General features: G+C 38.4%; 1 protein-coding gene across 1 annotated transcript in view; it reads right to left on the bottom strand.

Annotated features, from left to right (window-relative positions):
• Window positions 1–27,196, bottom strand: part of LOC128689238 (F-BAR domain only protein 2) — a 528,956-nt gene that overhangs the window by 124,139 nt on the left and 377,621 nt on the right. The window contains 3 exon segments of the mRNA XM_070086397.1: window positions 8,400–8,480; window positions 25,483–25,513; window positions 25,516–25,603. Of these exon segments, the coding sequence (XP_069942498.1) occupies window positions 8,400–8,480; window positions 25,483–25,513; window positions 25,516–25,603 (200 nt within the window).

Raw genomic sequence — 27,196 nt, 5'->3', positions numbered from 1 at the left:
TATTTCAACGTGTTTAGTGCTTGTGGGACTGTGAAATAAGCTGCCATGGGCCCAAAGAAACTTGCTAGTGGTATCCCTGTGGTAAAGAAAGTGAGAAACACCATAGATGTGAAGAAGGAAATAATACAGAAGTATGAGAGTGGTGTGAGACTTGTTGAGCTTTCCAGGATGTATGGGAAAAACAAGTCGACCATCGGTTCTATCCTGGCAAAGAAAGAACAAATCAAGGAAGCTGATGTTGCAAAAGGTGTTAATATGCTAACCAAAAAAAAGACCACAAATAGTTGAAGAGGTTGAGAAGTTGTTGCTGGTGTGGATCAAGGATAAAGAGATTGCAGGTGATAGTGTTTCAGAGACGATTATTTGCGAAACGGCAAGGAAGTTGCATGCCAATCTGGTACAGAAAACTCCTGGAACCAGTTCAGTGACAGAATCATGTTCCATTTTAGGGAAATGTTAAAGAGGCGTCAGAAACATAGGACTGTGGACAGTTATTTTGTGAGACAAGGGTCCAGTGACTCTCAAGCTGGTCCTAATGGCATTAAAAGACAGAGAAGGGAAGTAACCCCAGAGAGGGCTTTACCTGAAGTCCTCATGGAAGGGGATTCTCCTTCCAAACACTAACACCAACTCCCTCTCTCCTCCTCCCTATCTTCCAGATGCCATCACCAATCTTCAGTAAAGGTAAGTAAAAATGTTATTTTATATTTATATACATAATTGAACACTATAGTATTCGTTGTATGTAAAACTAATTAATCTCTATAAAACATATTTTTTTCTGAATATTTTTGGGTTTCTGGAACGGATTAATTGTATTTCCATTATTTCTTATGGGAAATATTGCTCCAATTTTCAGACTTTTCGAATTTAGAACTAGCTCCTGGAATGGATTAAGTTTGATATTTGAGGTTTCACTGTATTAGTATATGTGAATGACATGACAAATGGGACAGACTAAGAAGTGTCCTTGTTTGCAGATGATGTGAAGTTAATGATGGGAATTAAATCAGATGAGGATCAGGCAGGACTGGCTCCTTGAATTTAACCCCGCCAAATGCAAAGTCATGAAGATCAGGGAAGGGCAAAAAAGATCGCAGAGTACAGTAGGGCCCCACTTATACAGCAGGTTAAATCCCAGGCTACCGCCATAAAGCAGAAATCGCTGTAAAGTGGAACACACTTCCCCCCCCTTATAAATGCATATAAATGCTAGGTAACAGTTTTATACTGACATGATTGTAGATGAATGGTTCAAAGAACCGACATGTTGTTAAATTAGACACATGTGCAACTCTTGGGTATCTTTATTGAGGAAACGTTTTGCCACACAGTGGCTTCATCAGTCCATACAAAGGATAAACTTGAAGAACAGGAGGAGAATGAAGTAATCAGTCCCTCAGCCTTGAGCCGATTTGGTCAGTCCATCAATCTTGAATAGAATACGGCATAGGAGTGGAGAAGCAGCTTATAAACCGTATGGCAGGAGAGGTGCAGCAGTCGTAGGTGGTGTCACATTTGTCCAATGTGGAAGTAGGTCATGCCCAAGGGTTAGGCAAGCGAAGAATTCCCAAGTATTAAGATCCCAAGAAGTTTTATACTGACATATATTAACTTAGCAATAGAACTAGGCATTAACCCTTTCAGGGTCCAAGGTCAAAATCTGAAGGGGTGCCCGAGTGTCCAAGAAATTAAGAAAAGAAAAAAAAAAAAAAAAAAAAAAATCTTACAGATTTAAAGATAATATTTTTGTGAAGGTAATAAAACAAAAAAAAAACATTTCTGATCAATACTTACTGAAATACAGTGGCGGGAAGTTGACCCAAAATGACTGGGTGGCGGCAACATCAGCGACTTCTGCAAAATCGCATTTTTTTATTTTACGTTTTTCATACTTTTTTTCTTTTCTTTTCTATTTTTTTCTAGTAACATTTGTGGTCTGTGAGACCAATATACAGTGGACCCCCGGTATTCAACATTAATCCGTTCCTGAAAGCTCATCGAATACCGAAAATATCGAAAAGCAAATCAATTTTCCTCATAAGAAATAATGGAAATCAAATTAATCTGAGCAAGACACCCAAAAGTATGAAAAAAATTTTTTTTACCACACGAAATATTAAGTTTAATAGCAAATAATGAACAAACAAAACACTCACCACACAGTGGTGGGAGGGCTGGCTGCCAGTTGCAGGGGTCGGAGGGAGGGTAGTAAGGACTCGTGGTGGTAAACTTAAATATGATTTGGCAGCTGGGAATTTGGCGGTTGGGAATTCGCGAATGTGTGAAGCCCGTGAAAGTTGAAAACGCGAATGTTGAGGGAGACCTGTACAGTGGTCCCTCATTTATCATCGTTAATCCGTTCCTGGAAGTGCGACGATTATCGAAATAGATGATTTTCGAATCAATTTTCCCCATAAGAAATAATGTAAATACAATTAATCTGTTCCTGACACCCAGAAGAATTAAAACAAAAATTTTTTTTTACATGAAACATAGATGTAGTACATAAACAATACAATGGGACATGATGAATGAAACATTATCAGCATAACACTTACCTTTATTGGCGATTCTTCTTTGTGTATGAAAGACTGAAGGAGGAGAGAGATTGGATTAGTTACCGTTTGGAAGGGGAATCCCCTTCCATCAACACCTCAGGTACCAAGTCCTTTTCTGGGGTTACTTCTCTTCTCTGTTTCTTAATGCCACTAGGACCAGCTTGAGAGTCACTGGAGTCCTGTCTTGCAAAAAGTGTCCAGAGAGCTCTGTTTCTGGCGTCTCTTTAAAACATCCCTAAAACGGGCCAAGACTCTGTCACTGTACAAGTTGCTGATATAGCTTGCAACATCCTTCTCAGGGTGGCGTTTCTCCATAAATCTTTCCATCCTACCCCACATTTCTAAAATCTCCTTAATTTCTGAAGAATGCACCTTCTTCCATCTCTCTTCCTCCTCCTCTGCAGCAAGATTCTGAGCTGCGATCTGCTGCTGTTCCTGCTGCAGCTCTTGCAGCTCCTCAGTGGTTAGCTCTTCATTGTGGTCCTCCACCAACTCTTCCACATCCTCCAAACTCACATCCAACCCCATGGAATTCCCCAATGCCACAATAGATTTCACAACTGACATAGGCTCATCAGGGTCAGCCACAAACCCTTCAAAATCCCTCTTGTGGACACAATCTGCCCACAATTTTCTCAAAGCAACAACAGCTTCCTTGATTTCCTTTTTCTTTGCCACGATGGAAGATATGGTTGTATGGGGTTTGTTATACATCCTGGCCAGTTCGGCCACACATACGCCACTTTCATATTGTTCAATGATGTTTTTCTTAAATTCAATCGTATTTCTCACCTTCTTTACCAAAGGCTTGGCACTAGGAGCTTTCTTTGCAGCCATGGTAGCTTATTTAGCACTTGCAAGCACTAAAATGAATGGAATATTATGAAATATTTCATAAGAACAAATGAGGGGACCATCGCTCACTGGTAAACAATGGCACACTGGCTGGGAAGGGAGGCCCAGGCGGCTCAGAGCCGTGAGTACGCGTCCAGGACGAACAATGATTAGCGAGTCAACCGACCATTTGCGAGCCAATGTTTGGTCGAAAATAACGCAACGATTTCCGGAAAGGACGATCATCGAGCCCGATGATTATCGAGGGAACACTGTAGTTGTGGATAACAGAATGTGATTCAGCCAGGTACACAATATCATGTGCATTTGTGACAATATGATTAACCCTTTGACTGTCACAAGCCCCTTTCTGAAACTGTCATTCTGTTGCAAAATTTTTGGAAAAAACAAAAATAATTTTTTCTTATGAAATGATAGAGAATCTTTTCCCGATGGTAATGACACCAAAAGTACGAAATTTGGTCGAAAACACATGGAATTACGCTCCCGCGAAGTTAGCGGTCTCGGCAACATATAGGCATTGGCGATTTCACCAGCTTTGAGCCCTGTTTTTGGCCAATTCTGTTGTTCCAGTTAATCAAACTCATAGCTATTTCTTTAGAACAACATTTTTTCTATCAACTGAGTACAAGAAACCGCCCATTTACCGATCTGAACTACCCAATAAAGTGGTCAGAAATTGGCAATTTGGCCAATTTCACACAAATTAAAAAAATGCCAATTTCAAAATAGGGTCCAGAATAAACAATGTAGACATTCTTGGCACTAAAATAACGCATTCTCTGTTCATTAGTCACGTCTCTAGGCCCCTCTTATATTACTATTACTTTCTATTTTGATTTTTTATTCATACAAAAAATACAAAATTTACTGTTATGCAGACTACTGCATTATTGTAAAAATGGTATAAATAATATCAGTGCACTAGTGAAAGAATGTCAGACTCCCCAGTTGATGTGTATTGGACGTGTGGTGTGATTTGCTTACTTTTGAACATTGGCAAAAATCGAACATTTCCGCTACTTTGAACTCAATTTCAAGGTCGTTTTCATCATGAAACTAATCAAAACCATCTCTATTTCTGCAATATGTTTTCCATTTTATCACGTGAGACCATGGAAATGAGAATACAACAATAAATACCATACGAAAATACAGTGGACCCCCGGTTCACGATATTAATCCGCTCCTGAGAGCTCATCGTAAACCAAAATTATCGGAAAGCGAATCAATTTTCCCCCTAAGAAATAATGGAAATCAAATTAATCCGTGCAAGACACCCAAAAGTATGAAAAAAAAAAAACTTTTACCACATGATATATTAAGTTTAATGCAATATAATAATTACAATAACAATAATAACAATAGAATAATCACAATAGAATAATTGACACTTACCTTTAATGAAGATCTGGTGATGATTGATGGGATGGGAGGAGGGGAGAGTGTCGAAGTTTTTAATGTTTAGAAGGGGAATCCCCCTCCATTAGAACTTGAGGTAGCAAGTCCTTTTCCGGGGTTTTCCCTTCTTCTTTTAATGCCACTAGGACCAGCTTGAGAGTCACTGGACTTGTCGCACAACATATCTGTCCATAGAGGCCTGTACCTCTCGTTCCTTTATGACTTTCTTAACCCTTAAACAGTCCAAACGTATATATACGTTCACTCGCGTAGCGCCCCAAATTTTTTGAGGAAAAAAGAAATCTTTTCTTTTAAAAGGAAAAAAGAGCATATGGTACCCAGGCATCCCCAATTATTTTAATATGGAACACAGTGAGTGCACACACCCACTCTCTCATGTCTAGGTGACTCAGGCTTATTGTGGCAATGTTGAATGAATGACAAAGAAAACGTATATATACATTTGGGGCGCTACGCGCGTGAACGTATATATACGTTTGGACCGTTTAAGGGTTAAAGTGGTTCACAACATTGTCAGTGTACAGGTTGTCAAAACGGCTTGCAGTAGCTGTGTCAGGGTGATTTTCATCAAAAAAGGTTTGCACTTCAAGCCACTTTGCACACATTTCCTTAATTTCAATAGTCATCAGCACCCTTGGTCTCGATGGGTTGGCACTAGAAGCTTTCTTGGGGCCCATGGTGACTTATTTTGCAGAAAAAAGCACCAAAAACAGCGATAATATGGATAATATAGAATGTACCAAATGTATCCTTAGATGCACGCACACTGGCTAGCTTGTAAACACTGGACACGTCTCTTACGAGTCGTATCGCATACCGGGTTTTGTAACGGGAACTGAGGCAAATTTTTTGCGATATAATGCTTTGAATACCGGATTTATCGGATACCGATGTCTTCGCGAACCGGGGGTCCACTGTACACCTCAAAGTTGGCGCTTTAATCCCCCCCCAAAAAAACGGTGTTTTTTTTTCTCATTATGCACTGCGTGCTGCAGGATTTTTTTTATGTGGTGCACACTGACCACACAGACCCATTCTCTCACATGTGGGCTTACTAGCTTTCTCCTGCTTGATTTGAAGCCGCTAGAATTATTGAGAATATACACCTACCATCCGACTTACGACCGAGTATGGTTCCGAGAAACTGGTCGTAATTCGAAATGGTCCTAAGTCGAACTTTACTACTGAATATCAACAAAACATTTTTGTAATGACTTTATTTTATTGTTTTATTTTGGTATTTCATGTTTTACTTTACTTTTTATGTTGTTAGTACTGTATTTTATACTGTAAGGTTTAGGATAAACACTGTGTACAACACAAATAGTTGTTTATTTCCCAGAAATTTGGCATAAAAACACGGTCGTAAGTTGAGTGGTCGTAAGTCGAGCAGGTCGTAAGTTGGATGGTAGGTGTATATGTCTGAAACACTGGCTCGTAAGACGTATATATACGACCAAAACAGTCAAAGGGTTAATAATGTCGAACATAATATTTGTGTCTAAACAACAATTGGCTATCAAATCAAAGTATCTACTAAACATTATTATCACACCATAAAAACTGAGAAAATAAAAAAACAAAAATAATAATGTACAGCCTCTCCTCACTTAACCCTTTTAGGGTCCAGAGGCCAAATTTCTAAGTGTGCACCAGGGTCCAAGAATTTTCAAAAAAATATTATGTTAGTTTTTTATGAAATGGTAGAGAATCTTTTTCTGGAGGTAATACAACAAAAAGTACAAAATTTGATGGAAAATTGACGAAATTATGTGGATAGTGAGGCTCAGGTTAGGGTGTGTAGAAGAGAGGGAGACTACTTCCCAGTAAAAGTAGGTCTTAGATATTGATGTGTAATGTCACCATGGTTGTTTAACCCTTTGACTGTCATGGCCGTATATATACGTCTTACGAGGTACCGTGTTTGACGTATATATACTCATAAATTCTAGCGGCTTCAAATCAAGCAGGAGAAAGCTGGTAGGCCCACATGTGAGAGAATGGGTCTGTGTGGTCAGTGTGCACCATATAAAAAAAATCCTGGAGCACGCAGTGCATAATGAGAAAAAAAAAAACTCCGACCATTTTTTTTAATTAAAATGCCGACTTTGTGGCCTATTTTCGTATAGTATTTATGGTTGTATTCTCGTTTTCTTGGTCTCATTTGATAGAATGGAAAACATGTTATAGAAATAGAGGTGATTTTGATTGATTTTACTATAAAAAGAACCTAGAAATGGAGCTCAAATTAGGGGAAATGTTTGATTTTTGCCAATGTTCAAAAGTAAACAAATGATGCCATTGTCCAATAAATGTCCAACTAGCTATTCTAATATGCAGTCATGAATGGGTTGATGTTATTTATACAATTATTACAGTATTGCAGTAGTCTGCATAATAGTACGTCTTCTATTTTTTGTTTGAATAAAAATTCAAAATAGAAAGCAAGAGTAATATCAGAGGGGCCTGGAGACATGACTGATGAGCAAAGAAAATGTTATTTTAGAGCCAGGAATGTCTGCACTGTTCATTCTGGACCTTATTTTGAAATTGTCATATTTTTTAGTTTTTGTGAAATTGGCCAAATTGCAAATTTCTGACCACATTATTAGGCAGTTGAAATCGGTAAATGGGCAGTTTCTTGTACTCAATCGATAGAAAAAATGGAGTTCTAAAGAAATAGCTATGAGTTTGGGCGACTGGAACAATGGAATTAGCCGAAAATTGGGCTCAAAGTGGGCGAAATCGCCGATTTGTGAACAGCACCGAGGTCGCTAACTTCGCGAGAGCATAATTCCGTCAGTTTTCCATTAAATTTCATTTTTTTGGTGTCATTACAATCGGGAAAAGATTCTCTATCATTTCATAAGAAAAAATATTTTTTTTTTTTTTTTTTAATTTTGCGACACCAAGAGACACCTCAGGATTGGGGGTTGCGACAGTCAAAGGGTTAATATATTTATAGATGGGATTGTAAAAGAAGTAAATGCTAGGGTGTTTGGGAGAGGGGTGGGATTAAATTATGGGGAATTAAATACAAAATGGGAAGTGACACAGTTACTTTTTGCTGATGATACTGTGATTATGCTACCACGTTAAATGGCGGTCTACTGTACATACATACATACACATCTAGTAAGTACAGGTCGGCCATCACTAATCCGGCATCACTGGGACCTGTAGTGTGCCTGATTAGTGAGTTTGCCGGATTACAGTGTTGTTAGGTTAGAATACACTTAATGAACCTATCAATAGAGACTTTCTGCTACATCTTCCTCATTTTCATCACTGCTTTCTCCTCCACTGGCTTGCTGCTGGGGATTTACAACCATCTGCACAGTTTCTGAGTCAGTATAATGATTTGAGTCAGCATAATGATGAAATCTGATATTATGCTAGCCAAAATTAGAGACGGATTACTGATGGAGCCTGATAACTGATTGCTGGATTAGTGATGGCCGACCTGTAGGTAGTACTGACATACATACTTAATTGGCAGTTTTTGCATTTCTTGATAACACCTTAATCTTATCCAGCAAAAATGAGTTGTATGACACTCACCAGCATATCTATCTGCTCGAGGGGGAGGAGCCAGCACGGGTGAAGTGACTGATGTAATAGATGATACAGGGGATGATACACCTAAAAATAAGACATATTACAGGGCAGGCCATTTATATTACACATTTTATTTATTTATTTATAAGAAATAACTGCATATTTGAATAAGTATTTCCCTTAACACAGGTGTAGGCACAAGGATTTCAATGATTGAGCATCACAGCATATCAACATGAATTAACCCTTTCACTGTTTTGGCTGTATATATATATGTCTTAGGAGCCAATGTGTCCAACATATTAATACATGTAAATTATAGCGGCTTCAAATCAAGCGGGAGAAAGCTGGTAGGCCCACATGTGAGAGAATGGGTCTGTGTGGTCAGTGTGTGCAGTTTAAAAAAAATCAGGGAGCCAGTGGTGCATTGTGGGAATGCAATTTTAGTAGTCCTTGTTCAGCATGCCAAGCAGTAAGAAATATCTGATTCCGGTGAATCTGGGACTTATCTCTTCTCAAGTGATAGCTCTAACACAGATGGGTGTCTCTGAAGCTAAATTTCATGGCTTTGAGGAGTTTGTGACGGAAAGCAATGCACAGGATACCAAAAGGAAGAAAGAAAAAAAAGAAAAAGACAGGGAAAGAAAGTAATTAGGTAAGTAGTAGTTAGTAAGTAGGTAAGTATACCTACTTTCATAGAACTGCTATTAGCTTCTGGAAATTTGGTGTGGTGTGGTGTGCATGTACTCCACATCCCTTCCCCCACACACAGAGCTTCCAGAAGCTAATAGCAGTTCTATGAAAGAAAGTAGGTAGGTAGGTGAGTAGGTAAGTAAGTAGGCAGGTAAGTGGGTAAGTAAGTAGGTAGGTAAGTGGGTAAGTAAGTAGGTAGGAAGGAGGAAGAAGGCACCGGACCCCATGGGTGTTGACAGGCAGTGAGGGTGGTGAATGATGGTAAAATATGTCATTTTGACAGCTGCTGTCAAAATGACATATTATACCATCATTCACCACCCTCACTGCCTGTCAACAACCATGGGGCCCAGTGCCTTCTTCCTCCTTCCTACCTACTTACCGCCTTACTTACCTACCTATTTACCTACCTACTTACCTACTTACTTTTTTCTTTCATAGAAATGCTTCCAGAAGCTAACAGCAATTCTATGAAAGTGTCCAGTGACTATATATGTGTATATATATTATAGGACAATAGTAATAAAATTTTTTTTGTATTGTTGGTTTATGTAAATAAGTTTTGTAAACAATGCATGTAATGATAATAATGTTTGTGCGGTTACTGTGTTACATACAACAGTGTATTTATGTACACTACACCTTACTTTGGTCTCACAGACCATGTAAGTTACTTGGAAAAAAAAAATACAGTGGACCCCCGCATAACGATTACCTCCGAATGCGACCAGTTATGTAAGTGTATTTATGTAAGTGCGTTTGTATGTGTATGTTTGGGGGTCTGAAATGGACTAATCTACTTCACAATATTCCTTATGGGAATAAATTCGGTCAGTACTGGCACCTGAACATACTTATGGAGTGAAAAAATATCGTTAACCGGGGGTCCACTGTATTGGAATATACAAGAAACCTTCTAATGGGAGTAAATATAAGTGTACCGGGTGAGCGGCATCCACAGCTGCTGCCATACTCGGCTCATTTTCTGCCAATTTTACGCCTCTATATCTCGCTGAGTACTGACTGCAAACAATTTTTTAGGCTTAAAACACTCAGCAAATTAATTCTAACATTTTGGTAAGAATTTTTTTTTTTTTGAATATTTTGCGACATAGGAAGAGAGTTTTAGAATAGGGCTTGCGACAGTGAAAGGGTTAAAATTGGGTAACTAACTGAAATTTGGCTCTGTTATTGCAACTCAAAATATAATTCAAAAGGGAAGCTCAAAGTACAGATGTTTTGTATCCTAACACTATTGTGTCCATGGTCAAAAATTTCTTGATGGAATTGTGAATGTCCATTCAAGTATGCTAGTCATTCAACAGCAATTTCTGCAACTAAAAGAAGTCATATGGGATTGATCAGTTGCCTTTTGAGCAGAAAGCAGTGTTAACAGAGGCAATATCAGGTGTATTTACTCCACAAGATCTTCACTACTAGCTATGTAAAATGTTCGAATACAGTGGAACCTCTACTTGCGAGCGCGTCCACATGTGAGTTTTTCCAAATATGAGCAGTCGATGGGTCGATTTTCTGCTTCCATACGCGAGCGAAATTTCCATAAGCGAGCAGACCTCAAGGAGTATTTTGTCCTGTCTCCAGACAAACACTCATCGGCTGCCGCCACATATATATAATGACATACTGTATTTTATTCATTCTAGAGTATATATCAGGTTTCTATGTTACAGTGGACCCCCGGTTCGCGATGCCATTGGTATCCGATAAATCCCGTATTCGATGCATTGTATCGCAAAATTTTTGCCTTGGTTCCCGTTACAAAACCCGGTATACGCGATTCGTCCGAGACATGTCCACATGTGGCCTGAACTGCCCCGTGTGTGCCAGTGTTTACAAGCCAGCCAGTGTGCGCGCATCTAAGGATACATTCGGTACATTCCATATTATCAGTGTTTTTGGTGCTTGTTTCTGCAAAATAAGTCACCATGGGCCCCCAAGAAAGCATCTAGTGCCAACCCTTCGAGACCAAGGGTGCTAATGACTATTGAAATGAAGAAAGAGATAATTGCAAAGTACGAAAGTGGAGTGCGTGTGTCGGAGCTGGCCAACTTGTATACAAAACCCCAATCAACCATCTCTACTATAGTGACCAGGAAAACGTCAATCAAGGAAGCTGTTGTTGCAAAAGGTGCAACTGTGATTACGAAACAGCGACCGCAAGTGTTAGAAAATGTTGAGAGACTGTTATTGGTGTGGATAAATGAAAAACAGATAGCAGGAGATAGCATCTCTCAAGCGATCATTTGTGAAAAGGCTAGGCAGTTACACAGTAGGGGAGTAGTAGACAGTGAGTTGGAGGTACTTGGTAGATGGCAGGAATATTTTGAGCAACTTTTAAGGGGTTAAAACAGCTGGAACTGACAGGATCATAACAGAAATGTTAAAAGCTGGGGATGATACAATGTTGGAGTGGTTGGTATTTTTGTTTAACCCTCTCAGGGTTGGTGCCATACAAGTATGGATAGCACACCAGGCTTATTGACGTACTAGTACGCATAAATTCTAGCGCCTTCAAACCAAGCAGGAAACAACTGGTAGGCCTAGATGTGAGAGAATGGGTCTGTGTGGTGAGCGTGCGCGGTAGGAAAAAATTCTGGGACCCAGTGGTGCATTGTGGGAATGCCATTTTAGTACACCTTGCTGATGGTACTGTGGTTATGGGAGATTCTAAAGAAAAGTTGCAAAGGTTAGTGGATGAGTTTGGGAGGGTGTAAAGGTAGAAAGTTGAAAGTGAACATAGATAAGAGTAAGGTGATACGGGTATCAAATGATTTAGATAAAGAAAAATTGGATATCACATTGGAGAGAGGGAGTATGCAAGAAGTGAATGTTTTCAGATATCTGGGAGTTGACATGTCAGCAGATGGGTTTATGAAGGGTGAGGTTAACCATAGAATTGATGAAGGAAAAAAGGTGAGTGGTGCACTGAGGTATCTGCGGAGACAAAAAACATTATCTATGGAGGCAAAGAAGGGAATGTATGAAAGTATAGTGGTACCAGCACTCTTATATGGGTATGAAGCTTGGGTTTTAAATGCTGCAGTGAGGAGGCGGTTAGAGGCAGTGGAGATGTCCTGTCTAAGGGCAATGTGTGGTGTAAATGTTATGCAGAGAATTTGGAGTGTGGAAATTAGAAGGTATGGAGTTAATAAAAGTGAGCGCTGAAGAGTTATTGAGGTGGTTTGGTCATTTAGAGAGAATGGATTGAAGCAGAATGACATGGAAAGCATATAAATCTATAGGGATTGGTTGGAGGGAAGGGGGTAAAGTAGGTTTTGTGGGCGAGGGGCTTGGACTTCCAGCAAGCGTGCATGAACGTGTTAGATAGGAGTGAATGGAGACGAATGGTTTTTTGGACCTGACGGGCTGTTGGGGTGTGAGCAGGGTAATATTTTGTGAAGGGATTCAGGGAAACCGGTTATTTTTATACAGACGGATTTGAGTACTGGAAACGGGATGTACAATGCTTGCACTCTAAAGGAGGGGTTTGAGATATTGGCAGTTTGGATGGATATATCTGAGAGATTTTGATCTTTGTATATGCTTGTAAACTGATGTATCTGGGTGCCTCTGCATAATCAGTGATTATGTATGAGTGAGGTGAAAGTGTTGAATGATGAAAGTATTTTCTTTTCGGGGATTTTCTTTCTTTTTGGGTCACTCTACCTCGGTGGGTGACGGTAGACTTGTTTAAAAAAAAAAAAAACTTCCATTCTATCAAATACCAACCATAGGTTCAAAGCCGCAGATGTACGGGATAGACCCTGAAATGGTTTATGGTAATACAACATGAAATAGGTGAATGACTTACTTCCAAGATATTCCAGGAAACGAATGGATAGCTGATTACTTGGGAATTTTTTTTTTTTTTGAGAAAATTGCACATTTTTCAGTCTTTGCATAGACTAAGTGTGATCTTATATAGTTACCCTTCAGGCACATAGCGCGTAACGTTTTCTGTAATAGTTGCAATCACTTTTTTTCTTATCCCTCCCCACCCTCCACCCTTCAATACCTCTCTATATAATGTCAGTTTTTATTAATTTGGGTGTCTTTATCATGCTTCTACGTTATTTATGTTCTACAGTAGACTGTTATTTAACATGGTAGTTACGTTCCTGAAAACACTGTGTTAGGTAAAAAACCATGTTAGATGAACTGAAGAACTTATGGGGAAAATAGGGTTACGTTCCAGAGAGCCCCAAAAAAGCCAAACTTTTTTTTAGGCCTCCACATCTTACAAAAATAAAAGTGAATATGTAATTGCAGTTCATTATGTATTATGTTGTTTTTACTGCTTAAGATTACAAATGTAATAGAAATAATAGTATTTCTTACCTTAAATTGTGGGTGCTGGTGTTTGTGGATGATTGTGAAGAGAGTGGAGAGTTATGCTGTGACCCTACTGGGCTGAGGTGGATGGTAGAGGTTCTGGTACTGAAGTTGATGGTTGTACTGGAGTGTCTAACTTTGTCATTCAGTCAATCAAGTAGTTCAGTAAGTCAGTCAAGTCGTTCAGTAAGTCAGTCAAGTGATTCAGTAAATTAGTCAATTCATTCAGTAAGTCAGTCAATTCATTTAGTAAGTCGGTCAAGTGATTCAGTAAGTCAGGGCATTCAGTTAGTCAGTCAAATCATTCAGTAAGTCAGTCAAATCATTCAGTAAGTCAGTCAAGTCACTCAGTAAGTCAGTCACTAAGTAGTCAGTCACTAAATCAGTTAGTTACACAAATTTGTTTACCTTTTTTCATGTGTACAAAGTAACACTTCATTATGGCCACAGAATGTCTTGTCTAATATCTTTGTTTCCTTTGTTAATTCTAAGACTTAATAGTTTACAGCTTTTCTTGCCACTTTGAGCAACACTGGTATGCTTACTGGGTGTCATGATTGCTTGGTAGATAAAAGATATAGCAATTGAAAGATCAAAATACAATTCACAATCACAAGCTTCTAGAAAAGAAGTTGGACTGGACACGTATGATATACGAATGCTTTGATGGTGGGGTGGTGTCGGGGGGTGGCTGGGGACGGCGGGATGTCTCCCCAGCTGAACCACAAGGCGGCCGCTTGAGGAAAAGGGAAGTTTTTTTTTACCTTCCCGCAAACTGAACCGTGTTAAATTCATCATACAATGTGTTACATAAAATTGTGCAGCAATTCTTCAATCGTGCTATACTCAAATCGTGCCAAATAAACTTATGCTAAATAAAGGTCTACTGCACTTAATATTATTCTGGAATAAATATGATAAGTAGATAACCTACACTGAACCCCTGGATTACGTAATTAATCTGTTCCAGAGAGAGTAACTTATCTCGAATCTGACTTATTCCGAATTAATTTTCCCCATAAGAAATACGTAATGGAAATCCAGTTAATCTGTTTCAGACACCTAAAAATATTAAAAAAAATGTTTTCTACACGAAATATACATTTACCTACACAGAAAAAATGATACATGAAGAATAAAACAATAACAACATCATACTTACCTTTATTAAAGACATGGTGATGTATGGAAGATGGAAGGAGGGGAGAGGATGGAGGAGTTTACAATTGTTTGGAAGGGGAATCCCCTTCCATAAAGACTTCAGGTACCAAGTCCTTATCCTAGGTTACTTCCCTTCCTTGTTTTTTAATGCCACTAGGACCAGCTTGAGTCACTGGTCCCCTGTTGCTCAAAAAACGTGTTCCAGAGAGGTCTGTTTCTGGCATATGTTACGAATTGTGTTGGGAGACAGGACAAGATAGCCCTTCAACATGGCACTAATATCAGCTCTACAGCTTATTTATCTAGTACAATTCATCTAATATGACATAATAAACAATATTAATAACATAGAAACATGATATATACTCTAGAGTGAATAAAATATGGCATTAAGAATGTCATGAGTGGTGGTGTGTTGTTTGTTGTTGGGTGTATAAGGGCCACTGAAAGATAAGCCTTACACAGTGGTGGTGAAGGCGGCAGCAGAGGCGGCGGTGTTAGTCAGTAGCCCTATATACCTCCAACAACAATGGAGGAGTCAGTTTCATGCTGTCCTTTTTCTATCGATTAATCGCTCAACTTACTTGCTACACTTTATCGCTGGCTGGCGCTATAGCCTTTATAGACACCTGCTGCTTTAGTATTGTACATATTGCAGAATCACTGAAAAAGGCACATTCGCCTCTTTCTGACTGGCACTAGAAGCTTTCTTTGGGCCCATGGTGGCTTATTTAGCAGTTACAGGCACTAAAAAGAATGGAATACAAAATATATCGTATGAATGCGTGGGATCGTCCTCACTGGTTGGTAAACAATGGCACACTAGGCCGCTCAGGCCCCGACACGAATGACTTATATTGAGTTCAGTGACGTTCACCCAGCCAATATTTTGATGCAAAAAGTTACTTATTCCGATGACGTCTTAATCTGAGGGTCCACTGTATAATGATAGTAATAGTATAATATTATATAACATTTTATGGTGCCGTGAGCTCATGCCTCCACACACTATGGTGAACCACGAGTTACTGAGAGACACTGCTTGTGCCATCTCCTTCTCTTGTATAGCCCTGCCCACCTTTCAATACCTCTCTACATATGTCAGGTTTTATTAACTTGAGCGTCTTTATTATGCTTCTAAGTTACTTATGTTATACTTAATATTATTCTGGAATAAATATGATAGGTAGATAACCTTTATTGACAGTAATAGTATAATTATACAATATTATATAGTACTGTGAGTTACATATCCACAAGCCATGGCGAGCCATGAATTACTGAGAGACCTTCACATGCCTTCAACGTCTCAAAGATACTGCATGCCTTGGCTTGAATAATTAGAAGGCTCATCAGCATTTTTTTTTTTTTGTATCTGATTATCAAACTAGATTGCCAGTAATTTCTCTATTTAACCCTTTGACTGTTTCAGGGCCCTCTCTGAAACTGTCATTCTATGTCGCCAAATATTCGAAAAAAAAAAAATTATTTTTTCTTATGAAAATGTTAGGAATATTTTTACTAGTGTTTTAAGCCTAAAAAAAATTTTTGCCATCAGTACTTACCGAGGTATAGAGCCGCAAAGTTTGCAGAAATTGACGTGCGTACGGCAACAGCGGCGACTGCCGCCCACCCGGTATTCTTTTATTTACTCTAATTCAAAGGTTTCTTGCATTTTTCAATATTTTTCTTTTCCAGGTAACTTATGTGGCCTGTGAGACCAATGTAAGGTGCATTGTTCAAATATACACTCATTATTTACAACACAATAACAGAACAAACTTTATCACTATTAGTTTGTGTATACACTTTGTTTACACAAACAAACAATACAAAACAATGTTTATTACTAGTGTTCCATAATATATATACATATGTACAGTCACTAACCACGTTCCTAGAACTGCTGCAGCTTGTGGAACTCTTTGAAACATGGGTATATGCAGAGGGGCACTTCACACTCCTCACACATAAAACGAGTGTCTCTGCGTGCTTGTGGGCATTTTGTGGTATGCATACATACATAACACCTCTTCATATGTTTGCGATTCCCAAAACACTTTTCCCACCTCTTAAATTTCCCTTTGGAAAAATCACTGGGAAAAGGGGGCTTGGGGGAAAAGTTATAATAAAAACATATCCCTTCCAAGATATGGTTCCATCTTGTTGAACCCATCCCCAGAGATCCCAATAACTTCTTGGTATCTTAAAAGAAATACTCCAGTGTACACAATAATATCAAAAAAGACCACTTTAATCAAAATTTACGGGTTTTATCCAAAAGTGTTTTTTTCCTTGGTATATATTCCCTTGAATGATCCCTTTGAATAAAATAAAAGGACTCATCAATAACAAGCTTCCTGAAGGGATAAAATACATCCAGCATTTTTTTCGGGGAAATAAACATTTCTTATCTTATATAACCTGTCGCTTCTTCAGGCCTGGTTTTTTAAAATGTAACATACAACAGTTAAAAGGGGCCCCCGGCAGCCTATAATTCATTTAAAGGAATTTGAAATCAGGGACCCTTTTTGGGTATGTGGTGCCCCAGTGTCTTATACCCCATTTCCATAAGCATTTTTTCAAAAACAGGCATTTTCCACGGGTTGTCTCCTTCCACTTTTAACCCGGTGATTTTTTGAGAAAATTGTATTTCCCAGGGGTTTACAATGTGGGTTTCCCTAACAATGATGTCCATCAGGGGTTCATGAAGAAAAACTAAAAACAGCCCAGTTACGGGCATTTTTAAGGGGCCCAAGAGGGCCCATTATTTTGTTTTCATCAAAGTCTTGGGGACTGGGAAAAAACCCTAACCCGCCCTGCCAATCCCAGATGGTCTGCTGGTGGGGTCTGGTTTTTTTATCCCTGGTTTTTCTGTGGTTTTGGCTTCCGGGTTTGTGGTTTGCGGGTTTCCAGTGTGGGGTGGGTGGGGCTGGTTGCTCGGGAGTCAGCCGGGGCTGGTCCCGGTGTTGTTTACGGGGGCCCGTCACCCCCTTTCAACCACTCCCCCTCCCCTCCTGTCCCCTTTCCCCAAAATTTACAATATGTCATCTTCCTATCGGGTCGGGGTTTTGGGGCCCCCGGGATGTCCCCCAAATTTTCCCCTTCCCTTGGAACAACAAAAACCTCCAGCCCGCTACTCGTGATACTGGCGCTTCACGGGGGAATATTCCTCTCACTGTATAAAACTGTTTTAAGCCTTAAAATCCCTATCACTATCCTGCTATCATCGGGGTGTTTCCCGCCCAAAATGTTTCCTCTTTGTCCCTGGTGGCGGTAAATTTGGAACAAGGGGCCCAGCACCAAAAGGTGGGTTGTGGGTCATTTGTTAATATTTAAAAATTATCTGGGCATTTTTTAAGGTGCACCCCAAAAAAACCCAAATTCCTGCCCCTTTTCCTGCTGTTGGGCTATACGGGAAAAAAAGACCCCCAATCCCCCGGGGGGGAACTTCTTACGGGGGCATGGTGAAAATGGACTGACAACATGGCGTTCCCCTAAACCCGCGGGGCCCCAGATTTTTCCCCAGGGTGCACCGACCACGGGAGCCCCATTCTCCCCCGGTGAAAGGCCTCCCAGGTTTTGGTCGTTTTGGGGAAATTTTTGGGTATAATCGTAAAAACATTGGCTCTAAGGCTGTTTTTCGTCAAAGGATAAAAGGGGTTAAGGGTGAGGCCTTTCCGTTGTCTAGTTATTTGGCTTGAAATCCTGTGGAGGGCCCCCTGCCTTTTTCTTAATCATAACCCTTAAGGACAGTGGAAATGGTAAACGCCGTTTAAGTCCCGGCTATCACTTGCACTTTCTTACCAGCTTCATACTGGTTTAATCTTTTTTCCCTCAAGTTAAACCTTTTTGTTTCTTGGTGTTTCCCCTTTCCCGGGAAAAATTAAGATCTTCTTTTTTGCCAACATCTTGTACTATGGGATGCATAATAAAGTGCAAATTGGTACAAATATGTAGTCTTGGAAAAAATGGGGCTAATGTATTGGTTGTGGGAAAGGTGACAGATTGAATTTTGGGGGAAGCGCTCCCTTTTTTCCTTTTGAAATTCTCAAAAGGCATAAAATACTCGTGGGAGAGCCTGAATGATTAAACTCAGTGAACAAGGTATGATGATGGCATTAATAATAATAATAATAATAATAATAATAATAATAATAATAATAATAATAATCTTAAAAATAATAATCACTCTGGAGTGGTTTAACCCCCGGGGCCCCAAGGCCCAAATCTGGAGTCACGCCCCAGTGTCCAAAAATTTTAAAAAAAAAAAAATTTGTTTTTTTTTCCTTTTTATGAAATAATAAAAGAATTTTTTTGGGAGAAAAAAACCCAAAAAGTACGAAATTTTTAAAAAATTGGGCGAAAATTATGCTCTATTTTTAAATGTGTCACCCCGATTTTTCAAATTTGGTTTTTGCGTTACCCCCTTTTTGGGCCCAAATTACATTATTCCAATCCCCCAAATTCTTAGCTTTTTCCCACTATTTCCCTTTCTGTCGATTAAAGCACAAAAATGCCCAAGTCAACTTTTTTCAACTACAAAAAAAAGTGATGGAAATTGTTTTTTGAATTTTTTAAAAAAAGTTAAAAATTTTCCCAATTTCAAAAGGGGTTTAGAATGAACAATGTGGCTTTTTTTCTCATTCAACTTTTCCCTCTTTAAATTTTTTATGTTTTGAGGCTTTACAAATAAATTCCCCTTTTGATTTTTATTCACATAAATGAATTTTTTTTCACACCAAAAAAAAGAAGATTTACTGTTTAAAGCAAAATGTTAATAATTTTTCATTCCCCCCATATTTTTAAATGTATATTAGACCCACCAACTGGGTATTTTTAGGCTGTGGGTCGTTTGTTTACTCTTGAATATCGGAAAAAAATTTTCCCTTTTTTTGCCTTTTAAGGGTCAGTTTCAAGTTTTTTCCAAAAACCCCAAAACCCAAACAAAATCATCTCTATTTCTGTAATATGTCTTCCAAATTTTATCAAATGAGACCAAGAAATCCAAAAAAAACTTAAAAAATGCGAAAAAAACACTGCAAAAATTGCTGTTTTTAACCCCTTTGACTTTTCCGCGTATAAATTCTTACAGAATTTTTCTATTTTTTGCTTTAAAACTAAGCGGCTTCCCAAAACGCGCCCAAAGGCCTTAACCTGGGGAAGAATGGGTCTCAGTGGTGGTTTTGCCCCTTGGAAAAAAAACTCGGACCTAGCGGTGCATTATTTGGGCAGTGTTTCAATCCATTTTACCATGCCTCTGGTAAAAAGTTCCCCCCTCCTCGGGGTTGGGGGTCCTTTTTTCCCCGTGATAGCTCTAACAGCGATGAAAATGTCAGTGACAGTGGTTAAGGGCAAAATGGGTGTTCGAAAAAATGCCCGGGGTAACGTAAATGGGGGGAAAACCCCGATGAAACCCGGCCAATTTGGTGCTGTGCCCCGGGTTGTTCCCCATTCCCCCCTTCCGACGGGCCCAAAGGGAAAATATTTTTGGGGAAATGTACAAACCTAAAGGTTTGATGATAGTGGTGGTGATAGTGATAGTGATTTCAAGGTCTTTAAAGCAGTTCTAGTGACAGTGAGAGTGAATATTCCCCCGTGAAAACGCCAGTATGTTCCGACGTATCGGTCTGGTAGTGTTTTAAAGTTTTCCAGGGAAAGGAAGGCTCTGGGGGGCACATCCCGTGGCCCCCAACCCCGGCCTGATAGTAAGATGATGATATTTGTGATGGGAAAAGAATGGTGGCAGTGGGGGGGAGGGGGGCAGGTGGGGGTGATAGTGAGGGGGGCCTTTCCATGTGGCACCATCACGGGTTTCCCTTCGGCGGCTGACTCAGCAGAAAGAACCAGCCTCCCCCCCCCCTGCCACAACCTGCCCCCCCTACAACCCAACCCCCGCCACAACCCGGGGCAATTTTTAGGCCCACCCGGGCATCTGGATTTGGGGCGGTGGGGTTTGTTCCCATCCCATGACTTTTTGCCAAAATGGGTAAAACCATCTTGTCCCCTTGGGAACAATGCCAGTGAACCCGGACTGCTTTGAGTTATTCTTGATGAACCCCGATGGACATCATTGTCAGGGGAAAACCCAAAACCTTTCTGTAATACACCTTTAAATACAATTCCCCTCACCCCAAAAACCGGGTCACCGTGGAAGGGGACAACTGTGGCAGGGATTTTTCCCGTTTTTCCCCCAATAATGTTTTCCACATGTGTATAAACCACTGTCACATCTGGACAACGGGTGGGCCCGGTTTTCCCCCAGGTTTTGTGAAAAATTTTAGGTGTCAATCGTTTTCCCGATCTTTAGTATTTTTACTTTTCGAAAAAACCAAAGGGTAAAAAGAAGCGACAGGTTATATAAGATAAGAAATGTGTTTATGTACCTGAAACAAAAATTTCTGCAAATTTTTTTTTCCCCTTTAGGAAGCTTGTTTTGATGGGGTCCTTGATTTTATTCAAGAAACTTTTTAAGCAATATATAAAACGGGGGAAACGGGGGTATAAAGCTAATTTTCCCTTTTGATTCGAAGTGGTCTTGTTTTAGATATTTTTGTACACTGGGAGTTCTTTGGAAAATGAAATTTTAGTTTTCTCTGGTGATGTGGGTTTGAACAATGATGGAACCATATCTTGGTAAAGGGGCATATGTTTTTACTGAAAAACTTTTTTTTAAGCCCCCTTTTCAGTGATTTTTAAATGAAATTGACAGGCGTGTGTGCCGTGCGTGTGTCCCAAAAATTACCGCCCGGCAAAGGGTGGCACTGCGGGGTAGGGGCAAGCCTTTGCTGCCAATGACATCATGGCATTTTTTGGCCAAAACCCAAGCGTAAAATTTACATTTGTTGACATCAGTTCACCAAAAAAAAATGGTACCCAGTGGGGGGAAAAAGAGACCAAAAGAAACCCATTCTAAAGCCTGCAGCTGTTTGGGCTACAACCTCCCAAAATGCTTTGTGGACAAATGTGACATCGGGTTTGGGTTTTCAGACTAATTTTCATAAAGTTTTAAATGGTATATCAAACTTTTTTCCCTCTTGTTGATATCTCTTTCTAAAAATGGGTTTTAAATACCCTTGAAGGGGAAAAAAAAACCCAAAAAATGGTGAATTTTTTCCCGTCAGTAATCAGACAAATAATTTTGAAAGTCAAAGGCAACTCCTGCCCAAAGAAGCCAGCCCCACAGGCGTCATTTGTTTGAGGCCGGGGATCCCCAACCCTGGCCACCTCCTACTCTGCCAAAAAAAATGCTCCCGAAGAGGTGTTTTTAAAGTAACCCTCCCCAAAACCCCAACCGCCCAAAACACTTTGTTTTGTGTGAAAGTGTGGGAAATGCCCCCCTGCAATTCCCATGTTTCAAAGGTTCCCGGGTCAGCAGTTCTAAGGGGCGTGGTTAGTGACTGTACATATGTATATATATTATGGGAAAAATAGTAATAAACAAATTTTTTGTATTGTTTTTTGTTAAACAAAAATGTATAAAAAACTAATAGTGATAAAGTTTTTTCTGTTATTGTTTTTGTAAATAATAAATTATATTTTAAAATTTCCCCTTTTTGGTCTACAGGAAATAAGGCCCTGGAAAAAAAAAAATTAAAAATTTCAAAAACCTTTTAATTGATAAATAAAAAATAGGGGGGTGACATTTTCCCCCCTTTTTCCCCCAAAGCATTTTTCAAACTTTTCAACTCCTTTTCTGGTAAATACTGATGTAAAAATTTTTTTAAAAAAAAACATAGTAAAAATATTCCTAAATTTTTTATAAAAAAAAATTTTTTTTAATATTTGTAAAAGAATGACCAGTTTTAGGCAAGGGGGTGAAACAGTCAAAAAGGGGTTAAACAAAAAACATAAATTTTAAATTTTCCCCTCTCATTAACCAGTTGCTTTCGGGGTCTGTTTTATGTTTTCCACCCTCCCCAAAAAATGGGATTCCCCTCATATCTAAGCCCCCAAAATTCCCTCACAGTTTATCCCAAATGAGCTGGGGCTCATGGCGTAGATCCCCCGGTTTTTGGGCCCTGAGCGTAAAACCCTAGATCCCCGGGCGGCCCCGGAAAGGGGTTTAAAAGTCATACATTTTCTTTCCCGGTTTGGTAGCTGACATTTTAAAACCCTCCCCGAAACAATTGTTTTTTTTACCATCGACATACCTTTTTTAGGAGTTTAATCATTTTTTTAATTAAGCTGCCCCGAGACCGGGGAAAGTAAAACACACACACAAAAACACACCCGCTAACCCCCTTTTCTGTGAACCTTTTTTAAATTTTTTCCAATTTCCTCTTGTTTTTCTCCTTTTTAAATTTTTTGCTGCACTTCTAACTATTTTGTCCCCCAGTACAAGATGGGGGCTAAATTTCAGCGGGGGGAAAGAAAAACTGTTTGGAAAAGGGAAAAATAAAGAGATTCAAGAAAGGGGTTTTAATGGTTTTTTCGTGTTTTTTCAATTCTCGTGGCAACTTTAAAAATGATTAAACCGTTAAATATAATAAATCGTTGATGATAGTTTTATGATGGTGGTGATGTTTATGATGATGATGATGGTGATGATGATGGTATTTATGATGATAAAATTTATGATGATGATGATGATGATATTTATGATGATATTAGTGATGATAATGATGATGATGATGACGATGACGATGACGATGACGATGACGATGATGATGATGATGATGATGATGATGATGATGATGATGATAGTCACTCTGGAGTGCTTTAAATGTCAGCTACCACACCTTTCAAAAAAAATTATGACATTTAACCCTTTGGGGGCCCCAAACCCCCAAACTGGGGTCCCCACCAGTGTCCCGAATTTAAAAAAAAAAAAATTTTTATTTTTTTTGAAAACATGAAAATCTTTTTTTTGAAGGGAATAAAACAAAAAATACTAAATTGGGGGAAAATTGGCAAATTATATCTCTAATTTTTTATGTGTCAGCGATATTCACGAATCGGGGATTTTGCGACTTTAAAAACCCATTTTTGGCCAATTACATTATTCAAAACAACCCAAAATTTTTAGCTATTTCACCCAGTATTACTTCTATTCCCATCAAAATTAGAAAAAAATCCCTTAATCAACTTTTTAACTTTTAAAATAAAGTGATGGAAATTTTAATTTAATTTAACACAAAGTTCAAAAAAATTTCCAAATTTCAAAAAAGGGTTAGAATGAACAATGTAGGCATTCCCCGGACTAAAAAACATTTCCCCTTTATTAGTTTTTGTTTTTAGGCTTTAAAAAAAATTCCATTTTGATTTTTTTTCACATAATAATTTTTTTTCACCAAAAAAAAGAAAATTTTCTGTTATGCAATACTTAAAATTTTATAAATATCATCCCCCATTTGTGAATGTATATTAGACCCACCAACTCATTTATTGGCGGTGAGGGCGTTTTTTTACTCCTTTAATATCAGCAAAATTTCTTTCTGCTACTTTGAACTCAGTTTAAAACCATTTCATCTAAAAAATAAAAATTCTCTATTTCTGAAATTGTCTTCCATTCTATCAAATGAGCCCAAAAATCAAAACAATATAAAAAACTCAAAAAACACTAAAAAGTTGCTGTTTTTCGAAAACCCAAATTTCTTTTTTTCTCTCTCATTATAAAAGTGTGCTGGGTCTTTTTATGGGTGAAAATCCACATAGATTTTATATCTGGCCCAAATTTCCACTCAATTTTCAAGGTGAGCTGGCTCATGGCGTAGACCCTTTTGGGACCTGGCAAAAATAGATCTCGGTGACCTAAAAGGGGTTAATGCACTCCAGAGGGATTATTAATTATATTTTATTATTATCATCAACACACCTTGTTCACTGAGTTTAATCTTATCTTAATTAAGTTGGCATGAAAGAGACAGAGAATGTAAACACACACATATGAACACCCACAAATTTAACTATAATTTTGTACTTTTCCTTTTTCCTCTTTTCCTTTTCAAGTGCTTTTACCATTTATCTAGGGGTTGTAAATCAAGTGAAATTTTTAAGAAAAAATATGGTCTTGGGTTGTTGATCGGAACCCATCCCCCCCTTTACAATGAATTTCTGCTTTTCCTTTTTCCTCTTAAGTTGTTTTTTTTATCCGGGGGTTCACAATAAAGTACAAATTTGTAAAAATTTTAATCTTGGGATTTTTAAATTTGTATTACTAGTGGCAAAGAAGGAGATTGAGATGTTGATGTTGACACACTGCAATTTTTCCTGGGCCCCAAATTCTCATACATTCAATTGATTGTTGGGGAACCCACGTAACTCCCAAATTTTTCATAAACAAATCTGGTAAGTGAGAAGAGGCTGTATATTCTGTTTCTGATATCAGATTTATACTTATCATTATCAACTTGCTACTGTCATGGCCATTTCACTCTCGCATTACATAAATCATAATTACAGAGGAAGTAAATATTCAAAATCTGCTTTTCACATTCTGCAAACCATATCCATAATTCATTCCATGGCATCTCCATCATCAGCGGGTTTAGACAAAACGAGAAAATATCCCCACCACTAATGCTGGGTTCTTAGTCAGGCAAACACTCAGTGGAGAGACTGGTCCCCCCGGAAAAAGGGCCCACCTGGCCCTCCCCCCCGTTTTAAAAAACCCCAATCGAGGGGGGGTTTGGGGTAAAAAGGAACAATAAATGTATAAAACATCTACCAAAAATCTGCATTCCTGTGATGAAGTGGGGGACAGAACCCCTTTTATTCCTAAAAGGCTAAATGCCTCTACTTGCAGTACAATAAAGTGGGAAATGCAGCAATAATGATAATAAAAATATAAATATGCAATGTGGCTTATGCGTTTGGAGAGGTATGTGAAAATGGTCCAACTTAAGATTTAAAAATAAAAATGAATGAATTCACTTACCTTTAGATACAGGAGACATCGGTCGATTTTTGCAATCAGCCCCCCACCCCCAACAGCGGCTTTCTCACTGTTCCCAAAGTTAAGGTTTAGTCCCAACAAGTCAGCTGAACTTGTTTTGCTGCTGTTGAAAAATATGTACAATTTCCTCAAAACTTTATAGATTTTTTTATGGGATGATGTGTATAATAAATAGAGATTGCATGTAATGTGAAATTCATTTAATTTTATATTTATATTGATTCAAATTCTTATGAAAAATAAAATATTAGTCCTCTCAAATTTAAAAAATCATCAATTTTTATAAAATTGCAAACTTATAAAATCAATCAAACCCTTTTCTCCACCTACATCTCAATCTTGGAAAATTTCCCCATCACCAAATTTTCAATTTTTCCTGGAGGGCAGTCAAATATGAAAATTTAAAACAATGGTTTTGCATATTTTTGGTTAAAAAAAAGAAAAAAACTTTTAAAGGTTTTTTTTTTTTGATTCCTCCTTTAAACCCCTTAAATGCCCAAGCGTATTTTCTTCACTCGCGTCCTTAAAAAATTTTTGAAAAAAGAAATCTTTTTTTTTAAAAAAAAAGACATATGGTCCCAGGCATCCCCAATTTTTTTAATAGGGGAACACGGTGGTCACCCCCCTTTCCCTCTCATGTTTTAGGTACTCAGGCTTTTGTGGCAATGCTGAATGAATAAAAAAACGATATATATCGTTTGGGGGCATGATAACAATTTGTAAAGTATTCAGAGAACTTTATAGAGGGAGAGAGGGATAGACAGCTTGAGAGGTAGGTACACAAAGAATGGTTAGAAGGTAGAGACAAATGAGCCACAGAGATGTCAGGAAGTATTTTCTTAGCCTCAGGATGGTCAAGAATGAAGGTAGACAATATATACTTGTACACACTGTAGCTTTTACCCCTTGAAAGTCCAGACCCCCAATCTAAAAATTCCCCACAGGGTCCAAGAATTTTCATTTTTTTTTTTTCTAATGAAATGGTAGAGAATCTTTTTTTGAAGGGAATAAAACAAAATGTATGAAATTTGATAACAAATTTACAAAATTACACTTTCATGAATTTTGCTGTGACGGTGATATATATGCATTGGCAATTTTGCCCACTTTGAGTCCTATTTTCGGCCAGTTACAGTGTTCCATTAGACCAAATTCTTAGCTCTTTTACTAGTGTGGGTTCCATTTTATTGAATGAGCACAAGAAATTGCTCAATCAACTATTTCAACTACCCAATAGTGATCGGAAAGTGGTAATTTGGCCAATTTTACACAAATTAAAAAAATATTCCAATTTCAAAATAGGGTCCAGAATAAACAATGCAGGCATTCCTGGCACTAAAATAACATTTCCTCTGTTTATTAGTTATGTTTTGAGGCTTTACAGATGAATTCCATTTTTATTTTTTATTCACAAAGAATTTTGATTCACACCAAAAAATAGAAGATTTACTGTTATGAAATATTGTAATAATTGTATAAATAATATCAGTGCATTCATGAATGCACATCAGACCCACCTGCTGTCGTGTATTAAAGATTGATGTGATTTGTTTACTCTTGAATATTGGCAACAGTCGAACATTTCCGCTATTTTGAGCTCAATTTCAAGCTATTTTCAGCACTAAAACCAATCAAAGTTATCTCTATTTGAGCACACATACAGAGGTACAAAAAATACAGATAAGAGCAGCATGCC

Source organism: Cherax quadricarinatus, chromosome 18 (genome assembly GCF_038502225.1).
Source record: "Cherax quadricarinatus isolate ZL_2023a chromosome 18, ASM3850222v1, whole genome shotgun sequence".
Taxonomy (NCBI): domain Eukaryota; kingdom Metazoa; phylum Arthropoda; class Malacostraca; order Decapoda; family Parastacidae; genus Cherax; species Cherax quadricarinatus.
Note: the sequence above shows the minus strand (reverse complement) of the source record. Positions and strands in the feature narration are given on the sequence as shown.